This window comes from Sturnira hondurensis, unplaced genomic scaffold, assembly GCF_014824575.4.
Source record: "Sturnira hondurensis isolate 20B ecotype Veracruz unplaced genomic scaffold, ASM1482457v3 Scaffold0007406, whole genome shotgun sequence".
NCBI classification, from domain to species: domain Eukaryota; kingdom Metazoa; phylum Chordata; class Mammalia; order Chiroptera; family Phyllostomidae; genus Sturnira; species Sturnira hondurensis.
In genome coordinates, this window is record NW_028080037.1 from 13,799,352 (window position 1) to 13,823,504 (window position 24,153).

Below are 24,153 nucleotides of genomic sequence, written 5' to 3' on the forward strand. Positions count from 1 at the left end.
GAAATGACGTTTGAGATAGCGTAAATGGCGCGCTGGTTGCCATGGCAGCAACGGAAGGTTTAAGTGGCTTTGACTTAGAGAGGCCGGGCCGAGATGGAGAAAAGAGGCTCAGACTTTCAGGTCCCCGCGTGGCTGGGTGGTGCCATCCCCGCTAAATCGGCCTCCCTGCCGCGCCCCTGGGCTTCGTGGCAACGCCCAGCCTGTAATGAATGGTGTGGGCCTCGCCGAGCCTCTTTGGCCACCCTGGAATTCTAAAACTGTAAAATGAGGCTAAAGGACTAGTTCATAGGATAGTTGTGAGGAATTGTGTGAGACGTGAAGGGAGCCGGGACACGGCATTCGTATGGAAATAATGAAGGTCAAGACTGTATCCCGTATCTTCGGAGTCTCTCAGTATAAGCATCGTGTGGGCACAGAGCCTAATATAGCAGTTTGAGGGCATGAAGGAATGAATGGGTGCACTCTAGAGGTCCCAAGTATTCTCTCCACGAAATTTTTCCATTTTCTTTCTTTCCAACAAGTTCAGAAAATGCAATGGACAAAATCATCCCTCCACAGAATCCCTCACCAGCTATGAACTCTGTGTGGGGCCATGGGCCCTGGAGTTCTACTCTCAGCTTGCAACTTACCAGCTGTGGACCTTGGGTGCGTCATTGTATTTCTCAAAGCCGCAGTTTTCTCCTCTGCAGAATGGTTGGAAAACCCAATGAGATACAATATGCAAGCAATTAAGACTGTACGTAGTACACAGTAGGTGCTTAGAAAATGTTAGCTGTTCATGCTTGCATAGGTTCTCTCTTGATCTCCCAATGGAAGAAAGATTCCCAGGGGCAAATAGGGGAGTGAACAAAGAGCACTGGACTTAGAGTCAAACAACTTGGGTCCAGCGTCCCATGGTTGTTATTAAATAAATGAGAACCTACATGAAGTTAATTAAATGCCGACTTCTTAGGAATGGTGGCTGGAATTCAATAGTCTCCGTACCCCTAGTGACATGTATTGTCACTGTGCCTGACCCAAAGTATGTCCTCAGGAAAGAAACTAGAAAGCGAGGTTTTAGTACAGAGCAGGGGTGGGAGGGTGGAGAAGAGTCTTAACACCAAAAGTTTCACTAAGGACCTGAGTGAGGGAAACAAGGAGATGAGATAAGCCATTTTGAGTCTGGGCCTGAACATGTTTACTCAGCTGTTTGTAGCCCAAACCAAAAATATAAACACAGCTTGGCTTTTCTGCAGCTCTGTCTATAGCTTCACACTAGACTTTATGGAGGTGTAATTACTTTGATCATGAGGCACTAATGGGTTTGCTTTGCCAAATGGGTCCCGCCACGTGACTTCTGGAGAAGAGAGGTTTGTGGACTATTGGGAAGTCATTAAGAATGCAGGCTCTGATCAGGGGATCTGAGTGTGCATCAAGAATGGGACAGATCGCAACCGTGTACCACCTGATAGGATGCCCTGGGAAGATCACAGCATCACTCCTGTGATGTTTCTGCTGCAAGTGCATACCCTGGGCCAAATCACAAGGACACATCAGACAAACCCAAATAAAGGGACATTGTACAAAAACTAGCCTGCAATCCTCAAGAGTGCCTAGGTGGTGAAAGCCAAAGACCTTGTAACTTCCATACTGAAGGAGACTGGCAATCAGATACAATCATGACCAAACTGGATCCCTTTGCTATAAAGGAAGCTATTGGACAACTGGCAAAATTCGAATGGAGTTTGAGGTTTCCATGGAGTGATGGTAGTGATGTGTCCATGTTAATTCCCTAATTTGGGGGGGATTTGCATTTACATAGAAGAATGTCTTTGTTGGAAATACAGAAGTATTTGGGGGTGACAGGGCATCAAGTAGGCAACTTAATTTCCAATGACTCAGAGAAAAAGCTTTTCATTTAGAATTTTTTGAGAGGAGGTTTTGGAGTAAGACTTCAAGGACCCCAATCTCTATTTTTCTGCCTCATAGGTTTGGGACCTGGGGCAGGTTGCCTCACCTCTCTGTACCTCAGTTTTCTCATCTGTAAAGTGGGGATAATGAAAGTACTGCTCTGAAAGGGTTGGTTTCAGGACAAAGAAAGGGGGTGAGGCTAATTCACTCTCCTGAAATAGTAAGTGCTTCGTACATGGTTGTGGCTAATTTTGTTTAAAAGACCCAGTGTCATACCTTTGCATGGAAGGTTTCTGAGCCTGAAAGGTTTTTTGGGATTTTGGGGTTCAAAGACCCAGACTCAGGAAAAGCAAGAAAAGAGGCAGCCAGAGGCTTAGATTTAGGATCTCATATCCATTCTGGTCTCTAGTCACCGCCCAGAGAAACCTTGCTTTGGGACTCAAGGACATTCAGACCTGTGTTTAGATTCCCAATGAGGTACTCAGACATGTAGCCTTCCCAGAGGGGTTGCCAAGCAACAAGGCTCCGCTGCAGGAGCCTGGCAGGAGCCTGGCAGGGCCTTCGGACACTCATCGGTCCAGCCCTCCCTTTTCACAGATGAGGCAATGGAGGTGGCCATGCCACAAGAAGCATGCCCAGGAGTTTAAGGATGGAGCCAGTTCTGGAACCCATGAGTTCAGACTTCCAGACCAGTACTTTCTCAGCTATTCCATGCCTGGAGCCCTCGTACCATTTCTGTCTGCTTATTTGAGCTAATACTTTGAGTGATTCCTGTCTCTTCAGGGTCCAAAGACGAACCCTCTGCATGCGTCATCTCTCCAATTCTTCCACCTCCGGAGGCAGTCTCTATAGCCACCCGAGTGCACACCCAACCGCCCCTGTAGGCAGCCTGCGCCATCCTGCACTGTTCCTGTGTCACCTTCGAGACTTTGGGGCGAAAAAACCCTTGCTCAGTTACAACTTGAAATAGATGGATACCATAGAAACAACTCACAAGCGGCATTTCAAAGCTGATATATTTAAAGTCTAGCACAGTACCTTTTCTAGGACAGTGACATTATTCAGTTGCATGTGGCTTCTTATTTTGAATCTTGTCATAAAAATATATATTGTGTCCTAAAGATTCAGATCAGCTAGATTAGCAAATCTGCCTTCCCTGTAAATGCTTTCTTGCAGATGGTTTTCTACCCTTTCAAGGACTCGTAAACACTCTATCCTTCTGTAAAGCTGGGACGTGACGTTCTGCAGGCTTGAGGCATTTCCTGTGAAGTGTCCTCAGTAGCACACAGGTGAGACAAGGAGCCACAGCCTCCATTCATTCATTCAGTCACTCGTTAATAAATATTTAATAAGCTCCTATGTATCACCCATTGAGTCTCTGGAAACAACCGTAAACATTATCTCTGTTTCTCTGGGTGGAGGAATTCAAGAGTGGCTCAGCGTGCTTATTCTGGCTCAGGGTCTCCGTTGGGGATGTGGTCAGGACGGCACCTGGGACTGCAGCTGCGGGTAAGCTTGCCTGGAGCTGGAGGAGCCCCTTCGAAGGGGACTCACTGCCGTGGCTGGCAGGCTGGTGCTGGTGGTGGGCAGGAGGCCTGAGCTCCTGGCCACGTGAGCCTCTACCTGGGGCACTGAGTTCTTTGTGACATAGTGACAGCCCTCCCTGAGAGTGATTTGAATCAAGAGATAACAAGGCCGAAGTCATAGTTTTTTTGTTTTTAGTGAACTCACCTTGGAAGTCACACACCGTCATTTCCCTAATATCCAGCTGGTTGGGTGGTCAGCCCTATTTAGGGTCGCCAGATTTAGCATATGAAAATAAAGGAAGGATGCCCAGTTCCATTTGCATTTCAGACAAATAATGAATAAAATTTTAGTGTAGGCCCCATGCAGTTATTGTAAAATACTAAGAAAGTCATTCATTGTTTGATCTGAAATTCAAGTTTAACCATCCATCTTGTTACTCTGGAACCCTGTCCTTGTCCAGTGTGCAAAGGGACATCATACAGAAGGGTGTGAATCCCGGGAGGCGCGGACTCCCGGGGGCAGCTTGGAAGCTGCCTCCCACAAACCTCCATATGCCAGGTACGATGTGGGGTAAATGGCGAGCAATTAAAAATGACGGTTCCCATACTCCTTCAGTTGGCAGTTCAGTAAGACCAAGCTGAATCAGATCGCCAGGCAAATACATGCAAAACCCCGACCAGGACAAAGCGCTCCAGAAAGAAGGGGCTGGAGCTTGGGACGGGTATGGAGTTCTCATCAGAACTGTATGCTTTGTAGACTGAGCTTTCACACGTGACTGTGTGTGTGTGTGTGTGTGTGTGTGTGTGTGTGTGTAAGGGGTGGTATATGGAAGGTTCTGCCATTAAAAGAAAACAAAATCTTGAAAATACACACAAATCAATAGACACCGAAAATGGAGAAAACCAAAGAAGATCCGTGCTCTTGACAATTTCCTGGGTTTGATATTGATCACAGTTGTGCGTCAGCCCCGTCAGCACCGGGGAAGCCGTGAGGACTCTGTACTGCTTTTGCAACTTCCTATCAATCTAGTTAGCTCAGCATAAAAAATTCACCAACAACCCATTTAAAAAACAGCTGTTACTTATAGGAACAAAGTTCGATGAGAATAATCCAGACTTGTGGAAGGACTTCAGTTGGAGTAGGGCCACTCGGTCAAGGGCATGCCCAGTGGAGGGCAGCTACGGCTTTCACCTGAAGGAATGGCATTCTCATTGCTAATTATCCTGAAGTGTTTGCTTAGAACAGAGAAGGAGGGCAGAGGGTAGGAGATGTGCTCCTGGTTGTAGGCCCACATTTGGGGCTTGGGGAGACCCGGGGGAGCTCCACCAGTAGCAAGAACCATCCCTGATCCCGAGGTGAGTCTGGGGTTTTGGATGACCTAGGTTTGGGGGGAGCCAGAATCACTCTAATTTCAAAGACAGGTCTTTCTTTGGTACCCTAACTGAACAAAGGGAACATGTGCTAAAGCCATACATTTAATTGAAGAAAGGGAAGATCTGATGAATTCATCGGTTATTTGATGACCTGCAGGTAAGGCGGATCGTGTTTTTATGACTGTGGCTGAGTCTGTTTTCCAGAGCTGGCCACCTACCTGTCACTCCTCAAGCTCTTCTGCTTTGTGACCTGGCCACGCCAGCATCACGAGGAGTCCGCTTCTCTGTGCTCTCGAATGTGGGAGAGGCCTATGACGGCTGTGATAAACGAAGGGTGAGGGGCACTGGGCCAGTTCCAGGCACACCCCCGAACTGGCCGGCGGTTGTGCTGCCGCTGGCCTCCTGCAGCCCTTGCTCTGGGGAGAAACCAGCCGCCATAACAGAAGTCTGACGGTCCTGGGGCCGCCACGCCACGAGGAAGCCCAAGCCAGACGTGTGGAGAGGCCACATGATAAAGACGCCCAGCAAAAGCCCCTGATGCTCCGACCATCCCAGCCCGCGACCAGACGTGCTGGTGAAGAAGCCTCCTGTCGACATGCGTCCCAGCTGCCCCCTGGCTGTGAGGACCACCCTGCTCTATCCAGTTAACTCCCAGAGCTGAGATTTTGCAATGAATTGTGTTAGGTCACTACGTGTTACGGCTGGTTGGTTTGGCAGCAAAAACCCAAGTGGAACAGTGAATGGGGCTGGATGTCTTAGCTTCCCAGTGAGTGTTAACCATGAGCTTCCCGTGCTCATAACCACTAACTGCCCAGCCGGCGCACTTCCCCAAGACAAGGAGAGATAGCTGTTGTTTTGCACCACGCCCCAAGCACCCCTGCTCACATCACCCATCAGTCCCCCCAATGAGCCTAGGAAGTTTCACTTCCCTGTTTTACAAATGAAGAGACGAAGGTTTGAGTCACTCCTAGGATAAACTGGCCCAACTCCAAAATCCACGCCGCAAACCACTGGGTCACTTCCTTCCCAAAGCTTCACTATTACCATCTTTAAAGATGCAAACTGGCCCTGGACGGGTGGCTCCGTTGGCTGGAGCATCATCCCGATGTGCCAAGGTTGTAGGTTTGATCCCTGGTCAGGGCACATGCAAGAGTCCACTAATGAGTGCATCGATTGGTGCAGAGACAGGTCGGTATTTCTCTTTCTCTCTCTCTGTCCCTTCCTCTCTCTAAAATCGACAAATGAAAATTTAAAAAAAAAATAGATAAAGAACTGTCCTGAGCCTTGTTGCTCTCCCAGCCTTGGGCAGCTGAGCAGTAAAGGGTTAATGCAGCAGGCTTGGAGGGTTCAAGGCCTGCATGGGCCAAAGAAAGGACAGGGCCCTGACCAACTCTGGGTGATCTCCTCTAAGCCCCCAGAATATTCTGCCCAGTAAGAACCTCTCAGAATACCTGGGTCCCTAAACCACACCAGGCCAGTCTGTGTTGGCAAGGTGACTTGCAGTGAGGACCTTGGGTCCTGCTCTATCCTTTGACCCCTGCAAGGGCTGGGGACTAAGTCACTGAGGTTGGTCATGTGGTTGCCCTACGCCTACATGACCACTGCCTAATGCAAAGTGCTGGGCACCAGGGCCCAGGTGAGCTCCTCTGGGTGGCAATGCCGAACCCGGGGTCACGCAGCGCTGCCAGGACAATGAAGCGCGTCCACAGGGCTCCTGGACTCTGCCCCACGTGCCTTTGCTGATTCCAACCTGTACCCTTTCGCTGCAATAAACCATAAGCGCGAGTCTAACGGCTTTTCTGAGTTCTGTGAGCCCTTCGGGCAAATCACTGAACCTGAGCGTGCCCCTGGGGACCCCCCGGCCCAGGCTAGAGCCATGCCTGGCGTGCACCCATCCTCCAGCCTTTGCCTGCCATCCATCCACCCAACAAAATTCAAGATGCAGAGACAGGACCTGTTTGCTCTGCGAAGTAGGGCACAGACAGATGAGTCCCTCTTCACTTTAGTCAATAATATATTTTTTTTCTTTGTGCAATTGAGAACTGAGGAGGAATCAGAGAAAGCCTCATATATTAAATTTTTAAATAGATTCTTTGAATTCAAAAATAAGAGTCAACAGGAGAGACACGGGTTGTGGGCCTTGTCCCAGCAAACAAAGCCACCGAGGCGGTCCGGCGAAGGGAGGGTGGCAAATTCCTTTCTTTAAAAAAAAGTTCTCAAGGGGAAAAATATAAAATACTTAAGTTTCAAAGGCCTGACTACTTCCACATGCTTCGTTTCCTATCCCAGAGTATCCGAAGAGAGAGCGCTTCAGGAAACGTTCTCAACGGTTCAGGCAAACAGAAGCAAATACACTCCTCGTGAGCGGTCCTGTGACAGCAAGCAATGTGCTTGGATTCGAGGTCCGATTTCCACTCCAGCGCCAAGTTTCTGCCCTTCCTGGCAACAGAGCCACTTGCAGAGATCTGAAAGTCGGGGAGAAAAGCCTGTTAGGCCCGGAGTAACAATTCTGGAGTAGATCTTTCACGTCTGTATGTGTGACTGCAGCATGAACAGGCTTCACACAGTCACACGAGATGCGAGGGTATCACTGTGCATCCCAGATGAGAATTTAAATTCCATTTCTTGGCCGCTTCTTCACATCTCCACCTGCACTCACCTGGCCTCACAGACACGCTCTTCTTATTTACGGAGAGCCAACGGCAATGATGGCGTGGCAGAGGCCAGTGAATGTCGGGAGGGAAGGGTCAGCATTTGAAGGTCAATGCCTCGCTGTACCAGGGAATGGATGTGCTATACTACTTATACTGGCCTGACTAGCCAAAGAATAGAACGAAAAGGAGAACCGACAATGTAAGCTTCCAGAAGAATTCATGTACAGCTACCCATGTCGCTCTTAGGAAATGTGAAACCCAGCTTGTTACTCAAACCTGATTTTTCTCTCGAAGCTACAGCCTATGTGTCAAATGTTTTTTGTTGTTTTTCTTTTTTTTTTTTTACTGTACTTTACCATTCAGCAGGTTCCACTGATGTGTGAACCTAGGAAGCAGCCTGACCTCAGGACCCCAGGAGTTCGGCTGCTAGGAAGTCAGATGGCACCTCAAGGATGCTGACCGTAGAGGTGTGTACTGGGACCAGCAAGGACACTGCATGACCACAGCCCCTCCCCATGGGTCTCTGGTCCTGCTTGCCCTCGCCTTCCTGATACTGCATGCCCCCCGCCCCCCGCCCCCCGCCTGCACTGAGATGTTAAGATGGGCTTTGGGACAAGAGTCTCCCATCTTCTAGCCCTGGCTGGTATAGCTCAGTGGATTGAGCGCGGGCGTGCAAACCAGACAATCGCAGTTCGATTCCCAGTCAGGGTACATGCCTGGGTTGCAGGCCAGTTCCCAGCAGGGAATGCACGAGAGGCAACCATACATTGATGTTTCTCTTCCTCTCTCCTTCCCTTCCCCTCTAAAGATAAATAAATAAAATATATTTTTTTAAAAGTGCACACATCTAAACACGTGTAATTTTTTAAGAAAAGCGTCTCCCATCTTCTCAGGTGGCGGGCACTTGAAGAAACCACTTTCCTTCTCGTTGGCACCTGTCTCATGGGTTTGGCTTCCACTGCAGCTGCTGGCAGAGGCTGTGCTTGGTTACAACTCCAGGAATTAACTCACGCGTCCTGTACGCGGAATCTTGGTATAACAGTAAAGCAACAGATACTTTGCTTTTGGTATGGAGAGCATGCAGAATTCTACTAATAAATCGGCAGAAACAGAGCAAGGGAAATGAGAGGGAGAGAGAAACGTGGAGAAAACCGGTTTTCCACGTGAGGGTTCTTTTCTCTGGAATAAGCTAGAACTCCAGGATTTTAGCACAATTTAAGATGGGAACCCTGGTGGCCCCGGCTGGGTTGGTCAGTTGGTTACAGAGTTGCCCCGATATGCCACAGCTGCAGGTTCAATCCCCGAGCAGGGCATATATAAAACTCAGCCAGTGAATGAATAAATAAGTGGAACAATAAATTGATGTTTCTCTCTCCCCACTTCCTCTTTAAAAATCAATTTGTAGCCCTGGCTGGCATAGCTCAGTGGATTGAGCGCGGGCCTGCGAACCAGACGATCGCGGTTCAATTCCCAGTCAGGGCACATGCCTGGGTTGCAAACCGGTTCCTTGCAGGCTAACTACCAGCAGGGGATGCACAAAAGGCAACCATACATTGATGTTTCTCTCCCTCTCTCCTTCCCCTCTAAAAATAAATAAAAATCTTTAAAAAAAAATCAATTTGTAAAACAAATGTACTCTTTCCTAAGATGGGAACCATGGTAAATGACAGGGACTGACTGTCCCCAGCCCTGCAGGCTGATGCAAAGTAGATTTTGTTTTTAAGATGAAAAAAATTTGCTGATTATTTAAAAATAAGGAGACTAAATCTAGAGTCTGGGCTAGAAGCTCTCTCTCCATTTAAAAGACATGGGGAAATACTCATGCACATCAGTGCCCTTGAACCTGTTCGGGGAGGCTGGGGTGCACAGGGGAGGGAGCTCAGTCGCCGGACTCCAGGGCCCGGGTCCACAGCCGGGGCCAGCACTTAAAAATCGATCGTTAAAAGCAAACTGTGGGGGAGAGGGCTCTGGGGGATAACTCTGGCATTTGCTGCCTTGGGCGAGTTGAAGCCCTTCTCTGGGCTTGGGCTTTCCGCTCTGTGAAATGGGATGGTGGGTGGTGCTGCCCGCCTCCCAGGCAGACTGAGGGTTAAAGGTACACATGGGAAGCACTTGGCCCAGTGCTGCAGGGGTTATTCTTAGAGCAGAACTGCTGTGGCTATTATTGGAACATTAATTGCTTTGGCCCAAACCTGTAGCTCTTTATAGAAGCTGGACTAGCAAGACAGCATTCTGTGCAAAAAGCAGTTCTAGAATCCCCCGTCCCGCTGGTCCTCGGTGCCCCCACCCAATGCCAGGCAAACCATTTTCTCCTTGGCTCAGCATTGATTCCTGCCTTTAACCCCATGCAGGGCTGGCAGACCAAGCCTTGATTCTATGAATAGCTCCCCAGTCTGTCACCATGGAAACCTCCCAAGGGCGGGGTCAGGCCACCTTGGGGGCAACTCCTCCCCAGGGAGGCTCTGGAAGGACAAGCTTTTCAGAAAAGTGGCCCCTGGGTTCAGAGGTGGTCGGGGGTCCCGATGAGGGCATACCTGGAAATCATGAGCTTCCCAAGGGGGAGGAGGTGCTGTTCTGGTTCACCTGGAGGAAGACAACACACAGAGGAAGGGGTCAAGGCCAGGTCGAGGTGCCAGGGTCTCACCGCCCTGAGGTTCACCCCTCAGCATCACGGTCAGGTACACACACACTCACCCATCGAATATTTACTGCATGCCTACTACGTGCCAGGTGCTGGGGTACGTGAACCCGCCAGACCCAATCCTGTGCTCATGTAGCTCATATTCTAAGGGGGAGAGAAACCGTCAAGTACATGCACAGGGAAAATGATGTGAGCCCCGGGCAGCACAACGGGCCGACAGAAGGGACCACCAATGGGGCAAATGCACACAGGTGCCCAGGGGAGGCCACTCAGGAGACACCCTTTCGGCTGTAGTGCGAGGAAAACCTCCAGTCTTGGTTCAGGTTTTGGACACATGGCTCCTAAAACCCCTGGAACCTCCAAGCATCTTCTGTGCGCTAGTGAGATGACTATGGCTGGAGGACCTGAGAGAGTGTCAGGTGGTGGGGGAGCTGGTCACCACAAAGACCAACAGGTGACTGAAGGGTTGGGAACTTCAGCTCCATACCCCCAGCCTCTGGGGAGGGGAGAGGGGCTGGAGATGGAGTTACTAACCAACGGTCAGTGGCTGAATCAACCACTCCTACTTCGTGAGGCCTCCACGGAAGTCCCTCAATGACAGGTTCAGAGCTTCCGGATCGGTGAGCACACGCAGGTACAGGCAGGCTGGTGCACCTGCGATAGGCGTGGATGCTCTGCCCCTTCCCCAGTGCCTTGCCCTGTGCATCTCGTCTGCCTGGCTGTTCCTAAACTGTATTCTTTATAATAAACCCATAATCTAGGAAGCATAGTATTTTCCCGATTTCTGTGAGTTGTTCCTGAGAATTATGAAACCTGAAGAATAAGGGGTGCAGGAAACCCCAAATGTGTAGCTGTCTTGGCAGAAATGGGGGTATCCTGCATACCCCATTGCAGCTGGCACCTGAGGTGGGGGCAGCCTCACCGGATGGGGCCCTCAGACTGCAGGGTCTGAAGCTGTCTCCGGGAGTCGGGGCCAGAAAAGCACTAACTCAACACCCAGGTGATGTCTGGAGAACTGGTTGTTACTGTTTGAAAACACCCCACCAGCCAAGATCGAAAAGATGAAAACAAGCCCAGCCAGGCAGAGATCAGGGTGGAAAAGCAGCCCCAGCAGAGGGAACAGCAAAGGCCTGGGAGGTGGAGGGGGCTCAGAGCCCAGGGAGCAAGCAAACGCTTTTACGTTAGTTGAAATTCTAGCGTGTGAGCGGCTTTGTCTGGCTGGGTGACATTTTTCCATTTTTTTTTCGGTTTCACGATGACCACTTGAGACGGCTCCCTGTGGTGCTATAGGATGCCATGTGCCACCATTTTTACTCAACTGTCGCCCTACGGTCACTTCCGGTTTTTACAATATCCTGAAGGAAGCGGCGTGCACAGGGGAGGGGAGGGCAGTGCAGGGGAGGAGGGCAGAGAGCGACGTGCAGGGCGGCTCTCCTGGTGAAGGGCGATGAACACATGCCATTCCTTCACATTTTATTCCTTACAGAGCAAAAAACAGCCCTGGACCAGCTGGACGTCCCCAACACGCCCTATAATGCAGGGGGCGAGAAAGTGGTCCAACTCTTTGGCGAAACAACTCTAGCCTCCTAGTTCATCACAAAACTATTTGGACCCTTCCACCCACTGATTCTGCTCCTTAAAAATGTATCCTAAGGCAATGAGTCGATAGAGCCCCACCCAAACCCCTTGCCAAACAGAAGAGGGGCAACACTAGGGCGCTGCACACGCAACATCATTCGGGAGAAATTGTAAATGGCCTCAGGGCAACAGCTAAGTAACTGGTGCCATGGAAAAATACCACCCTCCAGAGAGGACTGCGTAGCCATCCAAGATGGCAAGTGCGAAACCCACTATTTTACAAACAAAGCAGCTCATACCCTGGAATCACGGGGAATGCAAAAGTACCTGCTTGGGCGGGCAAAGGAAGGCGACCGGCAAAAACTCAGTTTGTGATTGCAGCTCATTCCTCCCAGCCCTGCCTCTGTTTCTCTCTTGCTACGGCACCACTTCGGTTAAAATGGGTAAGACGTGAATGCTAACTAATTCTGGCAACATGATTCCACGGTGGCAAGCAATGGGTCGTCGACAACCACAACGGCAGGGTGGGCCCCTCCCCAAAGAAGGGACGTGTGCACAAAAGCCGAGTCCAATCGGACTCCCTGACTTTGCTAATTCAACACGGGACTGGCACAGGGCGGCCCACCCTTTATTTGCCAAATCAAGTAAAACACACACACACGGGAGGGACTGACCCTGGCACCGCCACCTCCCTTGCAAGGGAGGAGGACTGCTGTGACGGCGGTCCAGGGGCAGATCTCGACACCGCCCATGTACCACCTCCGGACGCACGTGCCGCACAGGCGACGGGGGGACGCGCATGGGGTGCGGGAGTGCGCCTGCGCGTCTATGTCGCACAGCGGCCCGCACCGCCCGACCCTCACTGTTCCCCTTCCTTGGTGGGCCGATGAAAAGTTCGCGCTGGGTCGTGTTTGGGAACTGCTGCCTCAAATAAAACGGAATGTAAGACTGAAGACAGAAAGGGGCCCCCAAGACCCCTCCAACTGCTTTCCCGCCGGGAGACCAGGTGAAGGGAGGGGCCCAGGCCGTGGGCAGCTGAGACCGGCCCCAGCTGGTCAGACGCTAGGCAGCCTCGGGCTGGACGCACCCACCGGGGTTTCTGGTGGGGAAGCTGCCACCCACGGGAGAGGAGTGAAGTGCACGGAGTCGCGCAGTGGGCGGCGCGGCCGGGGAAGCAGAATCCAGAATCCCCTCACGGTTTCTAACCTGGAAATAGCCTTTCAGACTGGCTGGGGTTTTGTAGTCTCCTTTCAAGACCTAAGAAAAAGAAAAAAAGTCACTCTCGTGGAAATGGTCGAAAAATAAAATTTAGTCCATTACCTCCACGCCCATCCACCCTTCCCCCCATCCACCCACCCTTCCACCCATCCATCCACCCACCCACCCATTTACCTTCCCTCCCTCCCTTCCTTCCCTCCTCCCACCCATCTAATAAATACGTACTGAGTTCCTCTTATTCCAAGCATTATTCTAAGCTCGGCAGGTACAACACTAACCAGACAACTAAAATTCTTGGATTCCTGGAGCTTCCGCTTTATAGGGGTAGCCAGGCAACACACAAGTAACAATAACACAAATGAGGAAGAACGTTATCAAAACCCTGGAAGTGCTGCAAAGAGATCAAAACAAGCCATGTGCTCAGGAGTGAAGGGGCGGTCACAAAGGGCCTCTGGGAACAGGTGACCTTTGAGCTGAGACCTCAGCGACAGAGAAAACCAGCCAGGTGAAGAAAGCCAGCCTGGCTGCACTGAAGGCAAAGCATGCGAGGCAGAGGACACAGCCAGGGCAAAGGCCCTGAGGTGGGCAGCAGAATGCCAGGCCTTCCGCTGTCCCGCAGTACAAAGGCACAGTGCAGACCAGCGCTGCCCCAAATAGAATGGGAACCAACTGTGTAATTTCAAATGCAGTAGCCACATTTTTTTAAAAAGGAAATTTAAGCCCTGGCTGGTGTAGCTCAGTGGACTGAGCGCCGGCCTGCGAACCATAGGATCACAGTTCGATTCCCAGTCAGGGCACATGCCTGGGTTGCAGGCCAGTTCCCAGCAGGGGACACATGTTTCTCTCCCTCTCTCCTTCCCTTCCCCTCTAAAGATAAATAAATCTTTTTAAAAAAGTAAACTTAAAAAAGTGAATTTGCTCACATTAATTCTAGTTATATCTTTTATTGAACCTGACAGATCTAAAATGTCGACGTAACATGTAATCAATGTAAAAATGACCAATGAGAAATTGCCCCTTTTTTTGGACCGGAACTTCAAAACCCAGTGTGTACTTGACACTCATAGCAGCTCTGCATTGGGACCAGTCGCGTTTCGATGGCCATGCCAGGTCAGGAGGTAGTGGTTGTAATGGGCGACACAGGCACAGATGACTTCATTGTCACTGGGGTCCTCTCAGTCACGGAGTTTACTGCACCCCAGGATCCATTACAGGAACACATGTGTGCACATGTGGGCACACACAAAGCTTTCAACATGGGAATTTAACTTTGTAGTAACATCCAACCCCTGTAAAGACTGAATGACTGTGTGGCACTCGCGGAGACGGTGGGTCCCCCAGGCAGGAGAGTTCTTCAAAGAAAACTGGAAACATCTTCCATTTTAAACACACTACGCAGCTGCAAGAGCCGATCTTAATCATCGGTGCGTGTCGGAATTTGTTATGCAGCACCCAAGGTCAGGCCTTGCTCCAGGAGCTTCTGACCCCACGGTCAGGAAAGACAGGGGTCTCCACCTTGTAAAGCGACCTCAGAGGAGCCGCTGCTGGGCCTCGGGCAGGGAACATGTGGTAAAGGGGGCCCAGCCTGGTGGGGCCTTGGGCCCTGTCCTGCGCCCCCGCCCCCGCCGCTACTTCTGAGAAGTGCTGGGGGGGAGGGGAGCCACTGGACGTCAAAGTCATTTCAGCAAGACTTCTCCTTTCTAATTAAGTTAATTTTTTTATTGTGAAATATAGCCTACATACAGAAAAGTATATAAAATCCCTAAGTACAGTTTAAAGGGTAATAACTATTTGTTAAAAAAATAAACACATAACAATAAATATTGATAATAAAAATGATAAAATAAAATACACCCAGGTTGCAAACAACCGCACTGTCATGTGGTCTGGGTGTCTGTTTACATTGGTTCTCTGAGAATCTCCACAAATAGATGTTTGCAAAACGCTCTGATGTCGTGGGAAAGAGGAAGTAGAGACCCAAAGACAGGCCTGTGCTGCCCCCAGCACGGGGTGTTGGTAAACCCCTTCTGCGAAGCTTGCCCACCTGGGGGGAGGTGTTAAGACGTGTCGGCACCAAGTGGGGTCTTTCTCCTTGAGCCCATGGAAGGATTCGAGGAGACCTAAGAGAGGCATGACTTTCTCCCTTCCTGATTCAACACCAGAACTGGGACAGCGTGTGTTTAAAAGGCTGAGCGCGGCTTCTGTGAAGACTCTGGGGGGCTGGCAGGGCCCTTCCTCCGGCCAAGGTCCCACCTTCAAATATTTCCTCTAACTCAGTGCCTATAAGGAGGTCAGAACACAGCAGCCAAAGAACACCAGAAGCTGTGCCAGTAACATGTAAATAAGAGCACAGACTTGCGAACTTTGGTTAATCCAGAATTAGCCTACTTTTTTTAATGTTTTCAAAACGTGTCTTCGAAGTCCTTTTCCTTGACCACCTTAACTAAGGGGGATTTAAAAAAGTAACTCAAGCTGCCCTTCACTCACACTTGTCTGAGAAATCAACATTAAAAACCTTACAGGGCAATAAAGAGACCAAGAGTTTATTTATGCCCAGCGTCAACAAAGCCTTGAAGTGCTTTTTAAACAGACAAAAAAAAAAAAAAAAACCAGCCAGAGAAATAAGTGGAAACGGGTAAAAAAGCGTAGAGAAATAAAGCAAAATCAGCGCACAGATGGGCCTGTGAGTTAGATTCGAAGGGTGTGAGAGACAGTCAGCTTTGAGCTTCCTTGTGGCCTAAGCAAAAAGAGAAATACAAGCGGCCATACGATATCACCATGGCCACGGTTCAGGAATCAAGAGACTGTTTTTTTCTGATCGCTGGGGCTCGCACCCCTGCCACGGCCCGAGAGCACGCCCCCCTGCGCGCATGCGCACTCACCCGGTGCGTGTTGTTGACCACGATGGGGTCCGGGTTGCCGTAGTTGGGAGGGTTCGCATAGGGGTCGTATCCCAGCCGAGCCAGCATGGGGGCGATCTGGGCCATGTCCCTCACCACATCCCCAGGGATGTGACCGGTCCACTTGGAGAGCGCTTCCAGGTTCACAGGCTTGATGACTTGGTCCGTGGATCGCTCGATCCTGGAGAGAGAGGACAGGCTGGAAGGCACCTGGGCAGGCTCCCTGCTCCATCACTTCGGGGCCGCAGCAAAGACTGGGGGACCGGGCCCCCAGCCAGTTCTGCCTCCACCAACTAGGACTGTGGATGAGCCCCCTGGCCTCGTCCCCCCTCCTCTGTACAGTGTGGGTGACAGCAAGTGATGGGACATCAGAGGACGGTACTAGGCAACAAACACCGGTGGTGCTTAAATCCTGCCTTCTTGACGTCTCTGACCTTCTACAAATAACCTTTTACTTATGTGACTGAGATAGATATTTTATTTGTGAGAAATAATTATCAAACACTAATGGCGAGGCTAAGCGTCCCTATGGTCACCACTCCCAGTCTGTCGGCTCCCTGTAGGGACCCAGTCTCGGCATTCTGGAGCACATCCTTCCAAGTCCTTCTCTGCGCTTTACACGGTAGAGCAGCTAAGAGCCAACTCCGGACCCAGGATGTCTGGGATCGAATGCCAGCTGTACCAACACCATCCGTGTGGTCTTGGGAGAGTTATGACTCCTCTCTGAGACTCGGTTTCCGCCTCCGTGAATGGGAATAATGACAGCACCCACATTATTGGTTGGGCAGTTATAGAGGGTAAATAAGTTAATAATAGAAGAGTGTATGGTACATTGGTGTTAGCTTTCTCTCTCTCCTCTCCTACCCCAACCCCACCAGAAAATCTATGATTTTGTCTGTAGTTTCTGAAACAGAAACTATAGGCTATATATATATTGGTGACTCTTTTCTTCTCTTCAACGCATTCTTCTTCCCAGCTGTGTAGCATTCCTGCACAGCTGCTTTGTCCATTCCCGGACATCAAGGTTGTCTGCAGCTTTGTGCTGTAACAACGGACCACCATCACCTTCTGCGTGCTTCCTTCCTGGCCCCCAGACCTGGCTTACCCAGCCATCTGACTCACGGTGATCTGACCCGGTGCGCTCCAGGGGCCTTGCAGGATGCACAAGCTTTTTCTAGGTGCTTCCATCCCAACTAAGAGATGACTTGGGGAAAAGAGCAGAAAGAAAAAGACAGAAAAAGGAGGACAGGGCTGGGAGTGAGGACTGGGGAGGGGGAAAGGGGCGTGGACAGGTGGGAAGACCATGGATTTGGGGTCTGCAGACCTGGATTTAAACCTCAACTCCGGCTAATGTGCCAAGACTCTCAACTACATGCACAGGCTCTACCACAGCCCTTGCGGCTCCAGGATGGAAATAACACAGATGCATTGAAGAACATGAACGGGAGCAAAGCTTGATGTGAAGCAATAAAACCAGAAATAACCCATGTACGGTAAGTGGGAACAGAACAGTGATGCGCACAGTGGAGTATTGCACAGCCATCCAAGACGAGGGGGCGGAGGAGCGCTCAGGGCCACAGGTGCGTGGCCCCACGTACTGAGTGATCACGGGTCACAGAGGGACGCGGTCCGCAGGGCTCCGGCTTTGTCAGTAGCCCCTGACCAAGGACCAGCAGGACGTGTATCAAAATCTGGGTGGTGGGATGACGGGTTCTGTTTCTTGTTTTGTGTATTTCTTCTACTTCCCTACAATAAAGATGTGTTTCTTTGGTAATCTGGTGTTTTGTCGTGAGAATTTACAAAATCCCAGTTACAGCGCCTCCTCACCAGGGTGAAGCGCTCCAGGGGGCTCAGGAGCTCTTGGGGATGGAGTCTGGCAGGATCCTGCAAGCGAAAGAAACCGGGAGGCAGGTCCCGGGCAGGGCCACCCTTTCACTGGGTTCTCCAGGGTGCCCCGGCCTGATCAGGGTGGAGACAGGGTGCTGGCTGCCTCTCATCCCGCCCTGTTCCAGTGCTCAGGGTCTCGGCAGAGGGTCAGCCTCCCAAAGGAGGAAGGCAGACAGCACGGGGCAACAGGAGGGAGGAAGAGGCTGAGTGCACACACCCCGGAGTCCGACAGACCTGGGCCCAGACCCCAGCACCACCCGTGGCTGCCTGTGTGGCCTTAGGCCAGTAGCTTCTCCTCTTGGAGATTCAGTCTCTTCATCTGTAAAGAGGGGATAAGCAAGCTCCTACAACTTCAGGTTGCTGTGGGCATTAAAGGAACAGTGTCTGTTGGGGGATTAACTCAGTACCTGCCGCACAGCAGGCACTTATTACATGGCAGTGATGGTGAGGATAATGAGCATTCCAATAAAACAGTATCAACACTAACAATGATAGTAACAGTAGCCTCGGACATGTGTTACCTTACATGGTACTCTCAGGTATCTAGTATCCATAAGGTAGACAGATTAGAGCCCCATGTTACAGATGAGGAAATGGAGGCACAGAGAGGTCGAGTCACTTGTTCCAGTCACACAGCTAGGATGTGGCAGAGCTGGGATTCGAACCCAGACAGCCTGGTTCCAGAATCTGTGTTCTTAACCTGCACTCACCAAAGCCTTCCTGCAAAGCCTATTCGAAGCTTGCTGATTCTTTCAGAAAAGAGCAAGTGACTGCCCATTTTTTTGGACACCGAGGCCGAGCCTCAGAGAGGTAGTGACTTGCTCAGTGCCACATAGCTCAGTGACAAGGAGCCCATCTTCCCAAGTGCCTCCCACCCCAGGACCAGGATCTGGGAGGACTGTCAGGGAGTCCACTCACTTGGACAAGGAGACACCACCAGGCTTGCCAATGAGGTCCTCATGGTGCAGGACGGCATCGCTCCAGGCGATGCCAAGGAAGTCGAGGATGAGCTTGAGGGAGCGCCGTGGGTGCAGCACCAGCTGCTCGTAGTACACCGGCAGGCACTTGGCCTTGCCCACCTCCATGCACTGGGCGTACATCACCTCAATGGCCTTGTTCCACTTGGTGAGGCAGTCGCGGTAGCTGCTGAGGTCGAAGCCTGCAATGGTGACCTTCCGAGTGATCATGGAGTGCACCGACGCCCGGCCATCCCGCACCATCAGCAGGAACTTGGAATTGGGGAACAGGCGTGACAGGTAGACGGAGGACTTGAGTGTGAAGGGGTCCTTGTTGCAGAGGACTCGGGCCGGCTCGCCGTGCTTGGCGATCACCTCCAGGATGAAGGCCTGCATGGCGGCGTCCAGCACTTCGTCCGTCACACCTGCCTCGTCCAGCCGCTGCTTCTCCTTGCTGGACTTGGACCAGGCCTGGCGCATGGCCAGCACGCGGGGGATGATGCGGGTCTCCTCGCCGCAGCGCACCTCGGGGTGGGCGTCCAGCATGGCGCGCATCAGCGTCGTGCCGCTGCGGGGCACGCCGCCCACGAAGATGAGCGGCATGGCCTTGCCGTAGCGGTACTCCTCGTGGTCCAGGCCCACCATCACCAGGTCCTCCTGCTCCGGCCGCATGGTGCGCCGGGGGCTCTGCAGGCCTGCCAGCACCGCCTGGCACTCCAGCATCTGCTGCCCCAGCTGGACCACCAGCACCAGGGCCAGGGCGCAGCCGGCTACCAGCAGTGCCCTCCGCACCGACAGGCGCATGCTGGGCCTGGGGTGGGGGGCCTGCTTTAGCAACAGGTCAGCGGGAGGCCCACCGGGCTCACATCTGGGGAGAGAGGGACAAGGTGGTCAGGGAGGCCTGCTAGCTGCTAGCCCTTTGCCATACAGACCCAGATGACAGCAAATGTGAGAATGGTGACAGTCACGGCAGGAGCACCCATTCACCAGGCTGGGCACTTCATCTATGTGGTCTCATCAGGTCCTCCGACCACCCTACAGGTAAGTGTTATCGTCACCCCGTGGGGGAGCCCGAGAGCCTGGGTTCAAATCCCTTCTCACCACCTCCTCAACCACTCAGTGCCTCAGTTTCCTCATCTGATCAGTGGAGGGAGGAATTATTTTCAAACTGACAATTGAAACGTGGACTAGACAAAATGTGGCGATCAATAATACGCTGGAATGCCCGAGTCCAGCCACACATCCTTCCCGAAAGGGTTTCAGCCTGTTTGGTTCATGGCTGTCTCCCAGTGCCTAGCACGGCGCCTGGCACTTAGTAGGTGTGCAGTACATGTTTATGGATGTCCCTGGGTTGAATGAGCAGGGCCTGGCACAGACTCACTGCTATGAAATGCTCACTGTGGAGGTCGCTGGGCCCCCAGAGCGGAGGCAGCCAAGCTGGGCTCCAGGCTGGGGCCCAGGCCAGTTCTTTCGGCTGTGAATGAACACACTCTGCCTCTGCACAAGACGCTTTTCAGGAGAAGGCACAGAATACCCGGCCTGGGCTGCTTCCAGAATCCCCATCCATTGAGTCTTCATTCAACAAATGCTTATGAAACACGGAAAGGTGCCAGCACTGCGTTCAGAACTGGGGACGGGAGAGCCGATGAGACTGCCAGGCCTCTCGCCTCAAGGAGCTCATGTCCTAGCAGGGGATGCAAATGGCACGCCAGCCAGGGCTGGATCATGGTAACGGCTTGCAAAGAAATGAACCAGACGCTGTGGGAGGGATCAAGTAGGGAATGGAGGAGGGAGGTCAGGCAGGGAGGGCCTCCAGGAGGAGGTAACAGACAAGCCAAGACCTGGATGAGAAGGAGCTGGCCATGTGAAGGTGTGTGGGAAGGGTGCTCCAGGAAGATGAAACAGAGTGCAAAGACCCCAAGATAGGAGAGGTGTGGGGTATTCAAGAACCTGAAAGGAAGATGGGGGTGCTGCCAGGCCCTCGGGGGGACAGGGGCCACCCTGGAAAGAGGGCCTGCAGGCAAGAGGATGCAGGTGGGGAGGGAGATCAGGCTGGAGGCTCACACTGGTGTTCCGAGACTGGGGTGGGGGTGACGTGGGACTGGGGGGAGGGCATAAGTGAGGACATGAACTATAACCGTGACCCTGTGCTCCCGACCCCCCTGCCCCTCACCGGGCACTGCATGAAAGATGACCAGACTTCAGTGGCAATTCTTTAGGTAGGGGTTGGAACAGAAGGGCCCACCCAGCCTGGCGACTCCTCCTCCGGTCACCTCCAGGGACAGATCTGCCTTCCTCCCCAGTTTACCCACAAGGCCCTTCGACTCTGCAACTAAAGCCAATACAGGAGACGCAGATTTGGACGCCAGACACTCTGCCAACCTCCATCCACACCAGCCCCTCTCTGCCTGGCCCCAGCCCTGTTTCTGAGACTTTGTTTCCTCTCCCATCTCTCTCCAGAATCAAAGTCAGGGCTTGAGGTTTCTGAGCATTCAAGGAATCAGGCAGACGTGGGTTCAAATCCCAGCTCTGCTACTTCCTATGTAGCTGTGTGAGCTTGGGCAACAGACTTTACTTCGCTGAGCCTCATCTGTAAAATGGGTCTAAGGGCATCAACATCAAAGATTAATAATGTTCATTAGATGACCCCCCCTAAGTAGTTAAGAATGTGCACAGTACATAGAAAACATTAGAATTTCAGTGGTTTCTGCCATAATTGGTTATTCATTTATTCTAACATTTAATGAGCACCTACTGTGTGCCAGGAATTGGGCTATGGAGCTAAGAGACACAGTCTCAGCCCCCCAAGTCCACGCACACCATGGACCAAACCTGGGAGGGGTGACGAGTTCTACTGTGTAGGTGAGGGAAGGCTTCCTGCAGGAGGCAGCCCTCGTGCTGGGTTCTGAACAGTGAGCAGGTGAGGTTTCGAACAGCCAGGTAGAGAAGAGAGAGAAGAGTGTTCCTGGCAAAGGGGATAGCCAGTGCCAAGTCCCACATGACTGGGGAGCTGCCAGCAGCTTGGGGACCAGCACAGGGTCTGGAGGGAAGGAAGTATTCCCTTTCGCACACCGGATTCCGCCAAAACCACCAGAGGACCAATCCACCCTCAAGGGCCCTGTCTGCCTGGTGCTCTTTGGTCCACAGCAAATGGAAAATAAATACCCAAGCCCTGGGCCTGGGGTTGAAACACCTGAGAGGCCCTAGCATTTCCTGGCCACGTGGCTTTGGGAGAGTCACTTCCTCCATCAAAGCCACAGTTTCCTCCCCTGCAAAGAGGGGTGGGTCCGCTGACCTCAAAGAGATCTTCCCAGAAAGGAAAGGTAGAGTGGGCACATTACTGTGTGCACAGTAGTCCCCTTCTCCTGGGCGACACCTGCCAAGACCACCCCCCAGGGACGCCTGAAACCGCCGATGGTGCCAAACGCTGTATGTGCTGTGCTTTTCCTATTCGAACACACCTGTGCAGTTTAAACTACTTTTGCACTTTGGGCCATTACTCAGCACAGTGAGGGTTACGCGGACACAAGCACTGCCTGAGCGTGAGTGACACTCGTCTCGGACACCCGAGAGGGCTGCTGGTGGGCGGGGAGCGTCACAGCGTGGAGACACTGGCCAGAGGGACAGCTCACGTCCCAAATTGGGGCCGTGAGAGATTTCATCACACCACTCTGAATGGTGCACATTTTCAAACTTAGGAGCTGCTTTATTTCTGGAACTTTTCATTTCATATTTTTGGACCCCGGCTGACCACAGGTAACCGAAATCACAAAAAGTGAAACCAGGGATAGGGGGCCACTACTGTCCTTCCAAACTTCTTTGGGGTTAGATGTGATCTGGATACTAAAGGCCAGGAGGAAACCCCTGGAAGAAGGGAGAGACCAAGTAAGAAAAATGTCATCAACTCTCTAGCTTTGCGTAATACCGGTCACTCATTTGGCAACAGCATTTTGAAACAAAGCTCCTGGGTTTTGTATTTCCACGTGTGTTCAGCACGTGCTATGCCATGGCTTTTTCCACGTGTTGTCTAACAGGTGCCCCCTGACCTCTGGGGCCAGCATGCCTCAGCAAGAAGCGACCTACCCAAGGTCTCATGGCCGGGGCACCAGGCCGAGGACAGGCCCCAGCAAGGGGCCCTTCGCCGCCACCAGAGGAAAACAGCTTAAAGCAGGCGGGTCAGATGTGAGCAGAAGACAGCAAAGACCTGGAGGGCAGCTGCGGGAGCAAAAGCAGGGCGACCTGGCCTGGCGACCCACAACACAGGAGTCGGCCTCCTGGGCACCCAGAGCCACTTCCGGAGGGGCCAGAGGGTGCGGCCCAGGCCCCTGGGCCCGTCCTCCACCCCGAAGCCCTACAGCTGCAGGCTCCAATGCCTCTTCTGCCTCCTGCCAGCTGGTGCCTGGGCAAGGAGCTTCATTATGCTGAACTTTGTTCCCCTCTCTGAAGATAAAAAAGAGGTAAGAATAACCTTTTCTCAGGGAGCTATCAGGAGGCTCACCAAGCTGCCAGTAATGGAGGCTGGGGGTGTGCAGGTGACCGCGCCCAGAGGTTCTGGGGGACTCAGGCTGCACTCACCTCCCCTGGGCACTCTCAGCCCTGGACTCTAGCCCCAGTGACTGCTCACGAAGGCCATCTGCCCGCTGACCCCTGCAGAGCAGAGATACGCAACAGGGGTGGGTGCCACGGACAGGGCCTGGGACCCTGAGAGGAGCCCAGTGGGGAGTCACTTGAGGGGAAAGTGCTCTGGGGGACAAACAAGGTGCAGCACAGGGCAAGGCCATCCAGGCCCAAAATGTCACAGCAGGGGGTCTGGCCCCTCCTGAGCCTGCAGGGAATGAAGCTCTCTGGGGGTGAGCTGTGAACCCGAGCTGGGGTGCCACTGCGTCAGGGTGTCCCCAGTCTGTGTACCCATTTCACTGACAGTGAGACTGAGGTCCAAGAAGGAAAACCACCGCACAGAATCGCGTGCCAAGTCTGAGGCCCAACTTCTGCCCTCTGGGTCTGCCATTCCAGGAGGCTTAGAATCGGTGACTCCCTGACTACAGAGTCTGTCTCTCCTCTGAGCCTTGGTTTTCCGCTTCTGTAAAATGGGCTGTGGGGAGGTTTCAGTGAGACAACGGCAAGTGCCCGGAAATGTCAGCTGTTATTTCCTTTGAGCCCCGACAGAGATAAACAGGGTGCAGTTCTCTACCTTCTCTCCCTTCCTGGGCCCCGACTTCTCACTTCCATATTCCATCCTTAAATACCAGTCCAATTAGTGCCTCTCCACCCAGATGGTGAAGGCTCCCAGGTGCGACCACAGTCGCCAGCCCCCACCTTTCCGGCTCCAGAATAACACACAGGCCTGGCACTCCTGGGGCATGAGTGGCCAATGAGGGCAGGCCTGCCTCTTGGAAGAACCAATTAGGGACCAAGCACTTAATGCTCTTCCAGAAAGAGGCGGCAGGAGGGAGGGAGATGGCTCGGGCCCAGCTGCCTTCAGGGCGCCCTTGAGATGCCAGGGAGCCGGGGAGGCCCGGTAGTCAGGCA

General features: G+C 52.3%; 1 protein-coding gene across 3 annotated transcripts in view; it reads right to left on the reverse strand.

Moving 5' to 3' along the window:
• Nucleotides 1-6,745: 6,745 nt before the first annotated feature.
• TPST2 (tyrosylprotein sulfotransferase 2) overlaps nucleotides 6,746-24,153 on the reverse strand; it is a 42,787-nt gene continuing 25,379 nt past the window's right edge. For all 3 annotated transcript variants that reach the window (XM_037052391.1, XM_037052390.1, XM_037052389.1), the window contains 5 exons: nucleotides 18,587-19,492; nucleotides 15,764-15,962; nucleotides 12,870-12,920; nucleotides 9,979-10,027; nucleotides 6,746-7,255 (listed from right to left, as the gene is read on the reverse strand). In XM_037052391.1, coding sequence (XP_036908286.1) covers nucleotides 9,986-10,027; nucleotides 12,870-12,920; nucleotides 15,764-15,962; nucleotides 18,587-19,428 — 1,134 coding nt within the window. In that variant the 5' untranslated portion in view covers nucleotides 19,429-19,492 and the 3' untranslated portion in view covers nucleotides 6,746-7,255; nucleotides 9,979-9,985. The remainder of the gene's footprint in view (nucleotides 7,256-9,978; nucleotides 10,028-12,869; nucleotides 12,921-15,763; nucleotides 15,963-18,586; nucleotides 19,493-24,153) is intronic.